Here is a 16,216-nt window from a genome sequence, read left to right as displayed (position 1 = left end):
ACATACATTCCCCGCGCCCTGCCACACGCGGGTGTGCGAGTCCGCTCCACTGCTCGGGCTCCGCGCCTGGGGGTGGGGAGCGGGTCGTGGCAGCTTACCAGCCGGGTCCTGTCCCTTTCACGCTTCGAGGGACACAGACGTCGCATGTAAGATGGCCTTTCCAGGCTCCGTAAGAGTCAGGTGTCCCACTGCTCTGAACCCTGGGACGCCGAGCCGTGTGCTGGCCCCGCTTCTGCTTCTGCGCATCTGCAGTGAGCGGCGTCCTGTCCTGGAGGCTGTCCAGTCTTCTGTCCTCCACTGGGCTGGGGCCACCCTTGGGGAGACGCCAGCGAACGCATGTTCTCTCTTCTTGCTCTAGCTGGCATTCTTTTGTGTAAGGAAGGCTCCTTAGTTTATTTATTTAGGAAACAAAAGCAAAGGCGTATTCTCCTAGGGATGCCCAGGGGCCTCAGTCGGTTAAGCGCCCGACTTCGGCTCAAGTCATGATCTCACAGTTCGTGGGTTCCAGCCCCACGTCGGGCTCTGTGCTGACAGCTCAGAGCCTGGAGCTGCTTCAGATTGTGTCTCCCTCTCTCTCTGACCCTCTCCAGCTCGTGCTCTGTCTCTCTCTGTCTCAAACATAAATAAACGTTAAAAAATTTTTTTTAAATACTTAAAAAAAACAAAAAGGCATATTCTCCTCACCGTCTGCACAAAGGAACACCCCCTCACAAATGCACACATCACATTCTGATGATCGTATACGAGCTCTTGAGTGCCTTTTTACCCATGTTTTTCCTGTGTTCTGTTCCCCCTTTGGGGTTTCTGAGCCCTCTTCCAAAGCCACGGAAAAATGAATCTAAAAAGGGGCAAAGCATTGTGGTTTTGAAGTTTTCGTCTTGGACTGGATGTAGCTAAATGAAAACAATGTGCAGATCACTGAGTAGGTCAGACTGAGGGGCGTGGAGCCTTTGAAGCTTTACGGGGTTTGACCTAACAACAACTGTGGGCTCTTACGGGAAAGGGGAATTAACTCTGTGAATGCCTTCAAAACACAGTCCTGGGGGGAAAACAGAAAAAGGAAAACTATGCCCAGAGCTGCTTGGATAGAATTACTTCCCCCTCAGAAACATTATGAACAGTTCTGTTGCGTCTGTATGGACGCCTGTAAAGACTCCGGCGTGTGGGTGTCCCCGCGCTGACTGGTCAGCGGCGGCCGGTGGGGCCCTGCTCACGGGAGGGAAAGGTGGGCCGGGACACAGACTGCTCGCTGATGGCCAGCTGGGCTTAATGCTAGACTTTTGAGCTTCAAGGTCTATTTGGGTGTTAAAAAAGTAACATGGCATGTTAATAATTTGCAACTTCAGATTTTATTTAATACTTGAATAAGCCTTGTGGTTGAAATAGGAAACCAAGTAAGGTAGAAAATTTAATAAATATTGCCATTTGTATGGATTGGAGCAACAACAGCCATGTTTCCTTAAGTCATATTTAATGAAATGGATTCAGCTTGTCCACATTTTGGTGATTTTTTTTTAAGTGGTGTGTGGAATTTTTTTTCCCCTAACATAAGGTTATGAAAGATGATAATTAACTCTTAGCTAACTCCAGAAATCAGGAATTGGGACAAAGTTGTTTCTTTTTGGTTTGTTTTTTGTGTAATTTTCAGTTAAAATAGTAAAATAAAACAACTTGACTGTGACCCTAAGTAGACCCATTAATTACACCCAGAGCTTGGTCTTCTGTTGTGAGTAAGCACTACAAACAGCTCTCCTAGCCTGCCCTCAGCACACGCACACACATGCACACACAAGCCAAAGAGAAGTTCCATAAAATTCTCTTCCTGCCCGTAGTTTCCCTGTTTGGGCGCACTGTGTGGTGTCTTCCAGACAGGCTTGATGACCTGCCAAAGCTTTTTATTTTGTGGCCTGACTTTTAATCTGTTCCAGACCTTTTCAGTCAGAGCTCGAGTGTGACTGGGGGCGGGGGCTTCCCTGGTCTGGGGTGATGGCGGATAGAGTCAGGCTGTGAGCTGCTCAGCACGTGAAGGCCGAGATTCAAGGGGGTAGTGGGTTTTACCTGCCAAAATAATACAGACTGTCCTCTTTCTGACCCTTTGAGCTGTGCATACACAAATGGTGGATTCTTGTTTTCATGGTTGTGATGTTTGGTTTCCTGTAGTCCCCAAATCTGTATTATTTACCCATGTCAAGTTAACCTTCTCTGACATTTTGGAATGGAAGGATCCACCTCTTCGTAAGCTTGATGTCCCTCTCCTCCTTCAGACACCAGCCTCTTAACATTTTAGAATAATTTATCAATCCTCCTTCCTGCATAAAGTTAATAAATCATCCATATAATTTTAGGAAATTGAAGAGTAATTTGTGGATTGCTTTTCTTTTATCTGATTTTCTTGTTTAACATTTAAAAACTATATATTGACATTTGTTATTTTAGCGAATTTAGTAGTAATTTGTAACAAATCATGAAGTGACATGACTGGCAATAAGGATTCCCTGATATTTATTGGTTTTGAGAAAAGGAGGGGTTTTGTTTTTAAGGAATCCCACTGGGAATTTTGATCCTGTATTTAAATTGGTGCTTGAATATTATGTAGGCCACTACATTACTTCATATAATCACTCTTTTCCTGGAGATTTTAAATATGTAAACATATTGTGAACATGAAGAGTCTCAAGTTTTAAACATTTCCTTGTTATGTAATAGTCCTATGAATAGTGTCTGGTAAAAGCCATAATGAAAACACACAAAAATATAATTTCTGTTCTTTAAAATGAAAGATCTCCAAAACACTAATAATCTGTGAACCCCTCTTTTATGTGACATTACTGTCCTTATTATTTATATAACAGGACATATTAAATAGTGTCAGGAATCTGCGTTTCTGGAAATAAGTGCTGAGGGCACCACTGGAATAAAAACATGTTGGTGTAGATACTGGAACCAGAGATTTGGGTTAAAAAATCTATCTTTTGGGTCTTAAATGATTTAATGAACCATCTAGTATGGCAAAAAACAAAATAGTCTTTAATTCCTAACAGTTCTGTGCATAGAAATTCTGTGCATGGAAATGTCAAAGGTAGTTAAAACCCAGATGTTGATTTTGGTCCTTTGTTTCAGTTTCCCAAAACTTGGGGCGCGCGCGCACGCGTGTGTGTGTGTAAGAGTGTGAGAATTTCCTAAAATAATAATAACTAAAGAAAGGAAAAATAGATCATTTATTAAGACTCAGAACCACAAGTTAGTCATTCTTAATCAGGGTTAAATCTTTTGAGATGAGAGGTTTATTAAAAATTTTAACTTTTTAGGTTTAATTAACTTTTTCTTTTTAATACCAAATATTCTTGAGAGCTGTGGTAATAAGTGAAGTGGTACTTTACTCTTGATGAAGGTGTACCTGATGACCCCCTAAATACCTAAGTCTGCTCTAGTGAGACGGAAGCATCCACCGAAGGCCGTGGACACTAAACCATATCTCCGTGAGTGGAGTCTTGAATGGATAGAACGTCAACATCTGACCATTTGAATTTTTACTGAAGCAAGTGTCTGGATAACTGTTCATTAAAGCATTTTTTTTCTTATCCTCTTTTAAATCTTTCCTGGCGATCCTAAATTATACATGTTGGGTTGTAGACTGTGTTCCTAACTACTTAGGGGAGAGAAAGAGATAATTCATTGTATTTTACATAAGAAGAACTGTTGCTAATGAAAAAAATTTTAACAGAAAGACCTCCCCAAATTTGGCCCTGGAAAGAAATTTATAATTCCTCTAACAGCATTTGTCAAGGTGTCGCTGGGCAGAGAGAAGTGGTGTTCTGGTGCGGGGGAGTGCTCAGCACCCCGCCTCGCCCACAGAGCCGCTCCGTCGTCCTCGACTCCCTGCACCACCAACATGGGTGTGCTTTAGACAGAATGCTAACGGTGGGAGAGATAAGGATATTGCTCCAAATAGGAGTTCCTCTGAGATGCAGGGAAACCGTGACCTGTCCAAGCTTATGTACCTTAAGTGACAGTACTAGGATCTGAACTTGATCTTTTCACACCTGTTGTTTTTTTTATATTTAGTTTTCATGCAGTTAGTGTTTTAGAAACCTCCCCCCTAATTCATCAGTACCGATACATGGAAATTTCAGAGAGAGGAAGATGACAGTGGTTAATGCGTTTCTGTTGTGACTCACCTTGAGGAAATTACCCAGAGGTTTCCAGTTACAGAAGAGAATGACGTGTGGCACCTGATGGCAGTGGATTGTGAAGCCGTGTGTCCAGATGGATTATCACGCCGCCTCTGTCGTGTCCTTAAGAGACTGTCTTCCAGCCTCAGTTTTGACCTTTCCCTGGAGTCAGAGCTTAGTGTTCTGTTCTTTTTAAGGAAAGGTGTAATGCCCAGAAAGGATGCATCTCTTTATTTACCTAGAAATTTACTTCCCCTCAGATTTGTGAATACTCTTCAATCCCAAAACCATTCCCTCTCCTACTGTGGCTTGTCCATTTATTTTCGTGCACGGAGAGTTCCAGGATCTCAGCCAGGTCACTCCCCTTCTCTGTACGGCATTCGTTTTACTACTGCCTCTTTAAATGTGATATCCTGCATTATGTGAAAAATAGGGACTGGCTCTGAGCTGGCCTTTTATACGCCTTACCAAATTCTGTTTTCACGTCTGCAGAAGGTAGCTAGCCTCCTGTTTTCTGTGTAGTAGTTATTCCATAATGTGCTGAATTCAGGTGAACTATGATGTAGGAAATTTTACCTGCTCAATTGGGAATCGAGACCTGAGTGTTCCTGGTATCACAAAATGACCAACTCATTCAGAAACGTACCTGACTTCTCTTGACTTAAATGTGATTAGATTATACTGGATGCTTTTTGAGAATGATTTCTGACCCTTAATTAAAATTTAATACAGTATGCTAGGTTACGGATTCCTCAGTGACTGCTTTGGACCCTTGTTCAAGGTTACTCCCCAGAAGCCTTACGGACTTGAGCCTACGAAGGTTTCAGAGATAATTTTGGACTATTTATTGCACCATCTCAGTTTAGCTCTTGGCCCTCCGGTCACAGCTGGGAAGTACTTTCGAAGAGGAGACAGAGAAACCTTTCAGCCCTTAACCTAAAGATCAGCCTGATCACATGGTGAGTACGCCCAGGAAACAGACCTGAGGGGGGCTGTGCTGCGTCGCGTGGTTTTGTCCTCCGTCTCCTGGAAGCAGAGGAGTTTTAAAATGCTTACATTAGCAGGATTCAGCTTTACTGCCTAAAAGATGGAGCAGTTTTTGGTATGCTTTGTTTCTACGATGGAGAACCCCTGCAAAGCCGCATTGATAGGAAGCAAAAGCCTGATCAAAGCTGATGTGAAGAACCATTCCAGGCTGTGCATGTAGTGAAGTCTGATTTAAAACACAGACAGACATTGTTAAGAATTGTTAATCCTTATTATATATTTTTTTAACTTAAACAAGCACTTACTGAAATGAATATTTATTTTTTGAAATGAGTATTTTAATGTCTGAGAGTATAGAATATCAGAATTATTTCAGTACTGGAGTTTGCAGTTTGATTTGTGTATGTGTGGTTTGTTTTATGTTTGGTTTTTTAATGTTGCATTCAAGAGGATGGTGCCAAAATACTTGATCCAGGATGGTAAGCGATCTCACCAAGGTTGAGCATGTGTATGTTAGTGAGTTTGTATGTAGTTTGTATTTGATGGTGGTTCACTGATGGAATCACATAGTGAGCAAATACCTTTTTTTTACATGAGTTATTCATATGGAATTTTTAAAACTTAAATTTTTTTTTTTAAATTTTTAAAATGTTTATTTCATTTTTGAGTGAGAGAGACAGACCATGAGCAGGGTAGGGGCAGAGAGAGGGAGACACAGAATCCGAAGCAGCTCCAGGCTCCGAGCTGTCAGCACAGAGCCCAGTGTGGGGCTCAAACTCAAGAACTGTGAGATCAGGACATGAGATGAAGCCAGATACTTAACCAGCTGAGCCACCCAGGCGCCCCTTTCATGCCAGTCTTTTGGTAGATGTTTGAAAGAAGAAGTTGAATTGACCCAAATAGTGGTTTGTTGTCAATATTTCTTAAATAGTTTAAAGATTTAAAAATTTTAACCCACTTTTGGGTCCTGTAGGTTGATGCTTGGGAAAGGAGCAAAGTGCAGTGTGTGTGAGGGAGGGCCTGAGGGCTGAGACCCGGAGCCTGGAGCCCGGAGCCGGGACCCGGGGTCTGGAGGAGGTGAGCTGCCATCACCTAACAAAGCAAAACCACAGTGAGATGCCGCCTGGTGGCTGGTCCCACTGCTAAAATCAAGGACAGACTGTAAGAGTCTACTGGAATATGGAGAAATTAGAGCTCTCATTCATTGATGGGGGGACTGAAAACTGACGCAGCCACTTTGGAAAACAGTGTGGCACATCCTTGGGTTCAACACAGTGTCGCACGAGAGCCTAGCAGGGCCTTTCCTAGGTGTTTATGTAAGAGAAGTTGAACCCGTGCGTCCGCACAGACACTGGAACGCAAGTCCTCAGCAGTGTCGTTCACAACGGTCCAGACGAGGGAAGGACACAGACGTGCGTCGGCTGATGAGTGGGCTAACAAAGTGTGCCGGACGCACACAGTGGGGTAGTTGTGGCAACAGAACGGAGGGAGATGCTGTCAAACTACAAACACGGCCGTATCTGGAAAACGTGCGAAGGGTACCCCCAGTCACAAAAGGCCGTGTACTGTTTGGTTCTCTTGATCCGTTGTGTGCAGGATCAGCAAATCCAGGGAGACCCGTCTCTGTCTCCTGGAGCTGGGGTACAGGAAGTGTAGTGCGGAGGACACCCGGTCTCTTCAAAGCAGGCGATGAAAGTGTTCTGAAATTGAGAACGGCGACACAATTCTGTGAATATGTAAAAACTGTTAAAAGGGTGAGATATGTCAGTAAAACTTATTTTTTAAGATTTTAATTTTTTTTAAGTCTATATTTTCGAGAGACACACAACATGAACGGGCAAGGGGCAGAGGGAGAGGGAGAGAGTCAGTCTCAAGCAGGCTCAGTGTGTCAGCCCAGAGCCCCACATGGGGCTCCTCCTCATGAACCGTGAAATCCTGACCTGAGCCAAAACCAAGAGTCAGACGCTTAACCGACTAAGCCACCCAGGTGCCCCAAGATTTTATTTTTAAGTAATCTCTACACCCCACATGGGGCTGGAACCCATACTCAACACCAAGAGTTGCTCGCTCTACCACCTAAGCCATCCAAGCACCCAGTAAAACTTACTTTTTTAAATAAATCATTCCTGGCACAGCATTGCCATTTGAGTACATAGCTTAAATTTAAGAGCATTCATTTCTTCTAACAAGTCTTGGGTATCCTTGTAGGTATGTGCAAAACCTAAATTTGTTTTTAAACGTTAACAAAGTAATACATAAGCATGCAGTGTCTGAGACTTGATAAAATATTAGACAAGGTAAAAACGTGCCTTCTTGAGTCACAAGGAACTTGGTGGAAGTTAATGTTTTAAAAGTTCTGGGGCGTCTGAGTGGCTTAGTCGGTTAAGCGTCTGACTTCGGCTCAGGGCATGATCACACGGTTCGTGGGTTCGAGCCCCGTGTTGGGCTCTGTGCTGACAGCTTGGAGCCTGGATCCTGCTTCAGATTCTATATCTCCTTTTCTCTCCCTGATTCTCCCCTGCTCACACTCGCGCACACATGCTCTCTCTCTTCCTCCCCCTCCCTCCCTCCCTCTCTCTCTCTCTCTCTCAGAAATAAAACATTGTCTATAGCCATACAACCCTGAACGCACGCAATCTCGTCTGATCTCGGAAGCTAAGCAGGGGCGGGCCTGGTTAGTACTTGGATGGGAGAAATAAATAAAACATTAAAAAAAAAAGTTCAGACGCCCATTCTAGTTTTAAATTTACACTTAATGAAGTTACTACTAGGACTGAATTTATTATTCCGAAGTTTAGGGTTGATTACCAGATCTGTAATACTTTGTAATATTTCAAGATGAAGGGGAGAAATTATGAAGTCTTAAAAAATGTTCTGAAGTTTGAACATGCAGGTCCTGAGGATGAAGTCTGGAAAGAGACCCGCCCGGGAGGTGGCCATCTGTGTGTTGAGAAGCTGGTCTCTTTTTGTTAATTGCTGAGACCGTAGCTTGCTACCCATAAAGCCGACAGGACTGATTTGTTAAGTAAAACTTGAAGTGGTTACTATTTCATAGTCCAAGCAGCACAGACACTGAATTTTAAAATATAGCCTATTTTTTAAAAATTCTGTCATATTTTAAGGATTTTTTTTCTCTGTACCTTCTAGAAATGTTACTAAAACTGGAGGAGACCTTGGGCTTTCAGTAGTTGATCATGGAGGGCAGAACTTCGCCCTTGCTGTTCTGTTCTTTTCTAGGGGCCCTGCCCCCTTTCCAGGAAACAAAGCCTGTTTTGTTTCTCGCCTGCTTGTGAGGTCTCTGCTGGGCCCCCGTGGGTGCGCTGCTCTGCTTTGTTGAAATGCTTGCGATCCTGAGAAGGTGAAGAGCAGGATGCTTCTGGAGAGGCACCGGTCTAGCTTTGGTAGGACCAGCGAGGTGGTTTGAGTTGGTCACTGAAATAAGCTCTTTACAGGGAAAGCTTGTAGCGCTGTTTGTATCCACAGGTAACAGCAACACAGCCGAGAGCTCAGCCCTGTTGGCCAGAGAGACCGTTTCTGTTGCAGACTTTGTGCAGACTTCTGTTTAATTCTGCAGTTGTTTTTCCTTCATCTTTTGCTATCCTGTTTCTCCTTTATGTGGTTTTGAATAGTTAAATAAGCTTAGATATGAAAAAGACTCTACCAACCAATTCAGGAGCCTTCAGCAGCCCTCACCGACCTTGATGATTACTACTAACGGTATTTAATTCTGGAAAACTGATGGGAAGCCCAGGATACTTCCCTGTTTACTTTCATGCAATTTTGTTATTGTCTACTTTTCACAAAGAGTATATGTTAACTTAGTAAATGTTAACATAGTAAATTTCTTAGTTTTTATTAAGAAAATTATTACAAAAATCTAGTATGGAAAGCTGAATTTTCAGATGCTTCTTACTAGATGAAATATGTAACAGTGTATAGCTCTAGAGTCAGTTTTGCTATCAGTCAAGTTATTAATGGACTATTTCCTAGCAGTTTCTTTTTTAAATTAATTTATTTAATTGCTTGGAACTGAAAACATATTTTCCCCAATAGCTTTTGTTCTAAGTTGCAGTTTATGAGGTGTTCACTGTATGTGATAGGTTCTCAGATCAGCTCCTCAGCTCCTCGAAACCGACATAGCAAAGTGCATAGAACATCTCCGTGGGGAGATGTATCGAGTATTGAATATTGTATTGGAATGCCAGGAGTGCGTTTCACTAAAGAAGGATGTTTCAGGGCGGAGTTAAGACTCAGTCTCCGCTACTCATTTTTTCCTTTTAGATCTTACTGGAAAGATAAATATTCATCTCTGTGAATTGTAGTGTCCTGGGAAACCGGGAGTGGCTGGTCAGGTGGGAGATGGTAGAGGGCAGCATGGTTGACTGTAGGACTGGGAATCTTAAGTTTAGAAAAGAGTGCCCCAGGGAAGGAACACGGTGGCCTTTATGGAGCACCTCTTGTCCCCAGGGCTAGAGTGCATAGATTAATCTCCACAGTGTCTCTGAAAGGGACATAGAGCATCCCCAGATACAGTTGAAATAGCTGAGGATTAGAGGAATGACGGAATTGTGGGGTTGGTTTGACTACAAAGGCTGTGTGTTTGGTTATCGTGATGGTACCTGTTGGTGACAGGTAGACGTAAGCACTTGTATTAAATGAGGTTGTTGGTTTTCACACTTTGAAACATGTTTGAGGGGCGCCTGGGTGGCTTAGTCGGTTAAGCGTCCGACTTTCGCTCAGGTCATGATCTCGCGGTTCGTGGGCTCGAGCCCCGCATCGGGCTCTGTGCTGACTGCCAGCTCGGAGCCTGGAGCCTGTTTCAGTCTGTGACTCCCTCTCTCTGACCCTCCCGTGCTCACGCTGTCTCTCTCTCTCTCTCCTAGAAATAAATAAAAATATTAAAAAAAAACAAAACATGTTTAGAAGCATAACAATGTCCTGAATAGCTCATGAGTTAAAAGGAAATCACAATACAGATTGCAGCACATCTTAGTGGTTAAAATTTTGGGTTTTTTTAATCCATTCCCCTACAAAATGCTAACCTACAACCATGATTATGAAACTTTAAGCCATTTACTCTTTCTAAAGACAGAGCATGCATAAATATGATTTCTGTTGGGCATATAAGAGAACGAATCGGGCTTTGAACAACTTGAAGCAGCACGGCCTGTTTTGACGTCCCTTCTCTGCTCTGCCAGACAAAATATTAAAAAGAGATCACCAGAAAGACATAACTAGGGTCGTAAATCGAGGAAAATAATCTCTGTGGGTCAGAAGATCAAACCCGAATAATACAGTGAGCAAGGGCAGGCAGGGTGAGGAGCCTGCCAGGGTCGGGGGCCTCGGGTCCGGAGGGTGTCAGGAGCTCAGAGTGTTCCGGGCGAGGGAGGTGGGAGTGTCCTGCTCTGGACAGCCCGTGGGCGAGGCCTGACCACGCGTCAAGTTCAGATTTACACTCCTTGTTCTTTGAAACACGGTGCAGGTAAATCAGGTCCCCAGTAAAAGTTAGTGTCACAAAACGCACATGGTTTGTCCTTCCCGCTGTTAGATCATTAATGCTGTGATTAAAATCGTGGCAAGTGGTATAAGATTAATGAATAGAAAGTCCAAAAACAATATAATATGGCAATTTAGTCTGATGAAGTTGTCTTTGGGAGAAGGATATACTTTATGTGGATGGTGGTGGGGCTAATAGATGGGCATGAAAATATAAAATCAGATTTATTCACTCCATATTCCAGGCTAACTTCCAAATGGTTTGGATTGCCAAATAAATACATAAAAAGGAAGTGAATAGCTTTTGAATTAAAAAGTTGATGAATTGCTTAGTCATCAGGGAGTGGGGAAAAACATAGCCCAAATTTCAAAATGATTTGACTGCTTAAAAAATAAAATCACATGGAAAACGAGCAAACTAAAAAGACAGATGGTAAACTGAGGGAGATTATTTGTAGGTTATATATGACCACAGTTGTGAACCCCTCATATATAAAGATTGGTCTAAAATGGAGAATGTAAAGACCAGCAACCCTTTTGGAGAAGATATGAACACAATTGGCATGAAAAATGCAAATGGCCCTTTAAAATAGGGAAATTGATCAAACTTTTTAATAAAACACAGCAAAGTAAAATCACACTGACAGACCATTTCTCACTTTTCAGATTGGCAAAAATCCAAAAGTTTGGGAAGGATTTGAGAGGAAAACAGGGCTGTCCTACCTCACTGGTAGGGATACACAGAGGTACAGCCCTGGTGTGGGAGGGAAGAGCCGGGAGGTTCCGCAGTGGTACTCGTTTTTGCCCATGAAGCCAGCCGCCTCTCCCAGCTAGGACTCTGCCCCAAGGTACAGTAGCAAAAAGACAATGTGTGCACGAGCTTATTGTAGAAAAGTGAAAACTTAACAGGAAATTGGTTGAATGAAATACTAATTTGCTATTTTAAGAACAAAACCGGATAAAACCCCTATATCCTGCTTTGGAGTGGTCCCACGGGCGTATTAGTGAGCAAGTAAGAAAAAAGGCCAAGTGGAGTAAAGTAGTCTCAGTGTGTATGCTGCCCTGTCTCTTACGAAGTGTGCGTGTGTTTGCTTAGGTTTTTTTTTTTTTTTTTTTTTTTTTTTTAATGTTTTTATTTATTTCTAGGAGAGAGAGAGACAGCATGAGCAGGGGAGGGTCAGAGAGAGAGGGAGTCACAGACTGAAACAGGCTCCAGGCTCTGAGCTGGCAGTCAGCACAGAGCCCGACGCGGGGCCCGAACCCACGAACCGCGAGATCATGACCTAAGCGAAAGTCGGACGCTTAACCGACTAAGCCACCCAGGCGCCCCTGCTTAGGTTTTTAAAAAGCAAACAGAACACTGGTGGCCATTGGCTGTGACCTGCTCATGACGGGGGGAAGGAAAGCAGGTTTCTAAAATTCAAAAGCACAGTGTCACCGGTGAACCTGTACTTTGAGTTGGTGGCTGAGTGACATGGAGAATAATTCTTTCAGGTGACTAACCAACCCACAGTGATTTGCCTGTATACACCTCATGGACTGTTCTGAGAGTCAACAGTGACAAATTAGAAACTTGTAACAATCATTCTGTTGGGCATAAGTTTAACAAACCTATAATTTTGAAATAATTGTGTATATGTGGGAGGGCAGCACCTATTAATGTCTAATTATTAATTAGAACCAGGTTTTTCAGCATAAGAGAGAAAATGCTTGTAAGATCAAAGAATCTGAGTTACTGAGTGATAGGTACTGAGATTATTTATGGATGAAAGGCTCTGACATTTGAGAGTAACGGGGAAGACGCGGGCACAGAAGGGCCTCTGTTGGTTCGAAAGCTGCGTGACGAAGCACGTGAAGATTTGTCGTCGGTGAGGCTTCTCTGCTCTCTCTGCGGAAATAGTTTGAGAAATGTTTGGAAGCATAACCGTATGCTGAAGATCTCAGGGTTAGATGGAAATTTCACTAGAAACTGTAAGCATTTTGAATGGGACGGTCGAGAATTACACTATTCCAGGATGTAGGCCGCTTGGGAAAAGCACCACTTAAGGGTAAATGTATTGACTTACATGCTCCAAGGAACGATTTAAACTAAATGACTTTAAGTCAAGTTAGAAAAAGAACTAGAGAAAACCTGGAGGGAAAAGGCGGAAACAGAAAATAGAACGACATGGCTACACCCTCACACGTACTGCACACGTGCTGCCCATTAGGTCGGACTGGATGAAGCCACCGTGTGTGGGCTTGGCCTTGAACGGTTTTTCCTTCGACGTCCTCACGTTTTTCCGCACGACGTAGCAGCGTGTGCGGTGCCATAGCAGAGGCAGCCAGTCTTGGGTGGAATTTGCTAGTGGGAGTTATACACAGTCTATCTTAACTAGTGAAGTTTCTGCCTCAGTGATTATTCATTCACTCGAGTTTTTTTAGCACCGACTTTGCTCCGGACGCTGCAGGGCCCTGAGGACACGCGGGCTACGCCCGTGCTGGTGCCAGAGGGATGAGCAGTCGGATGCAGGGAAAGGGTGGGCAGGTTGCTCACGCCTCCCAGAGTTGGTGTTCACCACGCGGCCTTTGTGGTGCAGCCGCGGATGCGGGAGACCATCTGAGGAGTCGGGCGCGTGCCTGGGGCACCAGTAGGTCACAGGAGCCGCCGGCGCACGTCAGGTCGGATGGTGGCGGTGAGCGTCACGGGAGCTTGGTCCGGAACTTTCCTTTCTTGGAATGTCTTTGTTTGCTTCAGGATTGTGTTGCCGTCGTGCACGCCGTGTGGGGTGTTTCTTGTTTGCTGTTGTCTGGTAAAGGCCTTATGAGATGGGTATTCGTCCTTCAACATTTGTGAGGTTGTGTGGGCCTGGGGTTTTCCTGGTCAGGGTGTATTAAACATTGAGTACAAGCAGGGACCCCAAACCTCACCTTAAACAGTTGAACACGCATCTGAAAAGGTGACGTGCCCTTCGCATCTTCCCTCCGCGGGAAATCCAGTGGAACAGGAATCCATCCCTTTCCGACGGTCCAGTGGTGTGTTACAGGTTCGACCAGGAAGCTGCGCCCTACTCCTGGGCTGTGTGAGGGGCAGCGCTGTCGCCGGAGATGAGCCTCTGCCTCCAGAGCTTGTAGGCTTGTTCCCCCACAAGCCTCCCGTCGTTGAAGTCGGCTTGTGTTGTTAAGGGTGGATCATTTTACTGGGCTTTACTGCTCAGAACGCACAGTGTCATTTGGCTCGGGACCTGTATCTTTAATTACCTCTTACGTTTTATAATAAACTGTGTGTTCACATCATCCACACTCCACAAGTCACCACAGACGTCCCTGCTGCTCAGTCATCTGTCAGCCTCCCAGCTCCAGGGCAGCCGACAGACGGGTTCTCCCCGGCCTGCGCTCGGTCCTCTCCGGACGTGTGTGTGACGCGTCCCGTGCTTCCCGCGACACGCTTTGCTTTCATGTGGCATGCCTTCTGTCCCTGTCGCCGCAGGTGAGAGCTTCCTCTTGTTTCGGGCTCTTGCGTGGCCTCTCCTAACAGCTGCAGGGGCGACAGCGAGAGCAGTAGATTAACGAAACGGCCGTCCCCTTGGTGGGTTTCCAGGTTGTCTCTGGTCTTCCTGCCGCAAAGGCTGTGTTGACTGCTCCCAGCTGCTTCTGAAAACCTGTCCTTTCCCTTTGTGACTAGATTTTTAGGACTGCTGTTTTGTTTCATTTCAGCCGTGAACCAGAGGGTCGGGCAGAGCGCCCCGGCGAAACAGCCCCCGCCCCTGGCCCCGCAGAGCCCGCCGGGGGGCGTCCTGGGCAGCGGCGGCTCCAACCAGCAGATGCGGCTGCAGCAGCTGCAGATGGAGAAGGAGAGGCTGCGTCTGAAGCAGCAGGAGCTGCTCCGGCAGGTGAGGCCCCAGGTTAGAGGCCAGCCTTCGCTTCTCGGGGTTTGTTTGCCGCGCAGGCTGGGGGGGAGGGGGGGGTCCTGAGCTCAGCGCTCCATTGTCACGGCTGGGGTGACACAGACGTCATGCCGGCTCTGTTCTTGTCCTGCCTGCCACCCGGCCCTGGTCGCGCGGGCCCTGGTGACTCGGGCCCCCACTGCGGATGGGCGCCTATCCCTGCCAGGCTATGGGGGTGTAGACGGCGCCAGGACCCTGGCGCATCGCTCGGAAGACACCTTTTCTTAGAGCTGGAAATCATTCAGGGGAGATAGGTCACTGAGATGTTTCTCAGACGACACCGAGGGTTCGGTGTTGCTGAATCTGGGTGCTTCCCTTAAAACCTAACGCAGGCTATCCCCAGTTCCGAAGCTCCCGGCTCTGAGGGTTTCTTCAGGGTGGCCCGGGTGAGGTTGCCCTGGGACGGCTCGGAACCCACTGGGACCTGTCCCGTGACTGCCCTTCAGAAGGTGTGCTGGTCCTCGTGTCCGAGGGCAGGCAGTGGGTCCCCTCGGGCCGCAGGGTTCAGACCCCAGGGATGTGGTCTCAGTGCAGCATACTGTTGAGGTTTTTTGTAAATTGTTGTGATAATAAACATAGTGCGATTTTGAAAGCCTGCAGGTAGCCAGGATCTGCGAAGACAAAGCCTCTTCCTCCTTCGTGCCCTGAGTTCTCTCCTCGGGCGTTAGTCACTGCCAGTTTCTCATTTTCTGTTTCCAGAGAGTTCTCTGTGTTCACGAACATGGAACACATGCATCCGCTCCCCCCCCCCCGCCCCCATCGCAGTGCGCCACATGTGGAAGTGCGCATCGAGTGGGGTACAGGCATCTCCGAGGGCCCTGCACTCAACGGTGTTCCTGGAAACACTGATTTGAGAAACTGGAGCCCTGGGGAAGGAACCTAAGCCGTGAGTCCCAGACAGACTCCGCTCTAAGCCTCGCTGCCCGCGATCTGTCCGTGTAACTCGAGCATGCCTGGCGCCCACAGCGGGTCCTGATAGCGAGGGCTGTGCCAGGCCTGGTCAGGGAGCCATCGTGACGGACGGGATGCTTACCTGCCCTCGAGAGGGCAGAGCAAGGAAGCTGACACAGTTCACTGTGTCTCTTTCTAACACAGAACTGGAAAGGAAGGATGGTTTTCCTTTAAATTAAACTTTATCCTCAGAACAATGCGACAGAATGTAATTATGTAGCTGTTAGAAGAAAGAAGGCGTTTTTACTCCGTCACTGATTGGGTACTAGGTGGTCTAAGGAAATACAAATCTCCGTTTCACACAGTGGTTGAAGACCATCAAAATGGAGAAATCACACTAAGAAAAATTAATTGCTAATGTCAAAGTCTTAGTATTTTAAGGTAGTTTTTTAAAGTCTAGAAATGGGCCGTCCATCATTTTGTTGCATTCCGTAGATCAGCCTGGGGTTTTGTCTGTTGTATTGTCTTGTATTGTTTTGTTGTGAGGGGCGATGCTGCTGTTTATAAAACTCTTCCTCCCAAAGAGTTTTTCCAAGTCTCCCTCTCTCTCTTCCTGTGGGTGATGGGTCCTGGACAGAATAGCTTAACTTCCTGTGTGGGTAATGTCCTTTTTTCTTCTTTACTGCTGACTGTGTTGTCTTTTCTTAATGTGGAAGTGACAGACCTGCTCTATTCTTATACTAA

The 16,216-nt window shown here is 45.6% G+C and overlaps 1 protein-coding gene across 7 annotated transcripts in view; it reads left to right on the top strand.

Annotated features, from left to right (window-relative positions):
* Positions 1 to 16,216, top strand: part of YAP1 (Yes1 associated transcriptional regulator) — a 116,875-nt gene that overhangs the window by 80,445 nt on the left and 20,214 nt on the right. For 5 of the 7 annotated variants that reach the window (XR_005525354.1, XM_039216541.1, XM_039216542.1 and 2 more), the window contains exon 5: positions 14,352 to 14,527. Coding sequence is in view for 6 of the 7 variants with exons in the window: in XM_039216541.1 (XP_039072472.1) it covers positions 14,352 to 14,527 (176 nt within the window). In the remaining variant the exon portion in view is untranslated. Of the gene's footprint in view, positions 1 to 14,351; positions 14,540 to 16,216 lie in introns of all 7 variants that reach the window. The other 2 variants (XM_039216539.1, XM_039216540.1) reach the window with 1 other exon arrangement.

This window comes from Hyaena hyaena, unplaced genomic scaffold (assembly GCF_003009895.1).
Source record: "Hyaena hyaena isolate Hyena2069 unplaced genomic scaffold, ASM300989v1 scaffold_638, whole genome shotgun sequence".
NCBI lineage: Eukaryota > Metazoa > Chordata > Mammalia > Carnivora > Hyaenidae > Hyaena > Hyaena hyaena.
The sequence above is the reverse complement of the archived record's forward strand: the minus strand, read 5'-3'. Positions and strand labels throughout refer to the sequence as shown.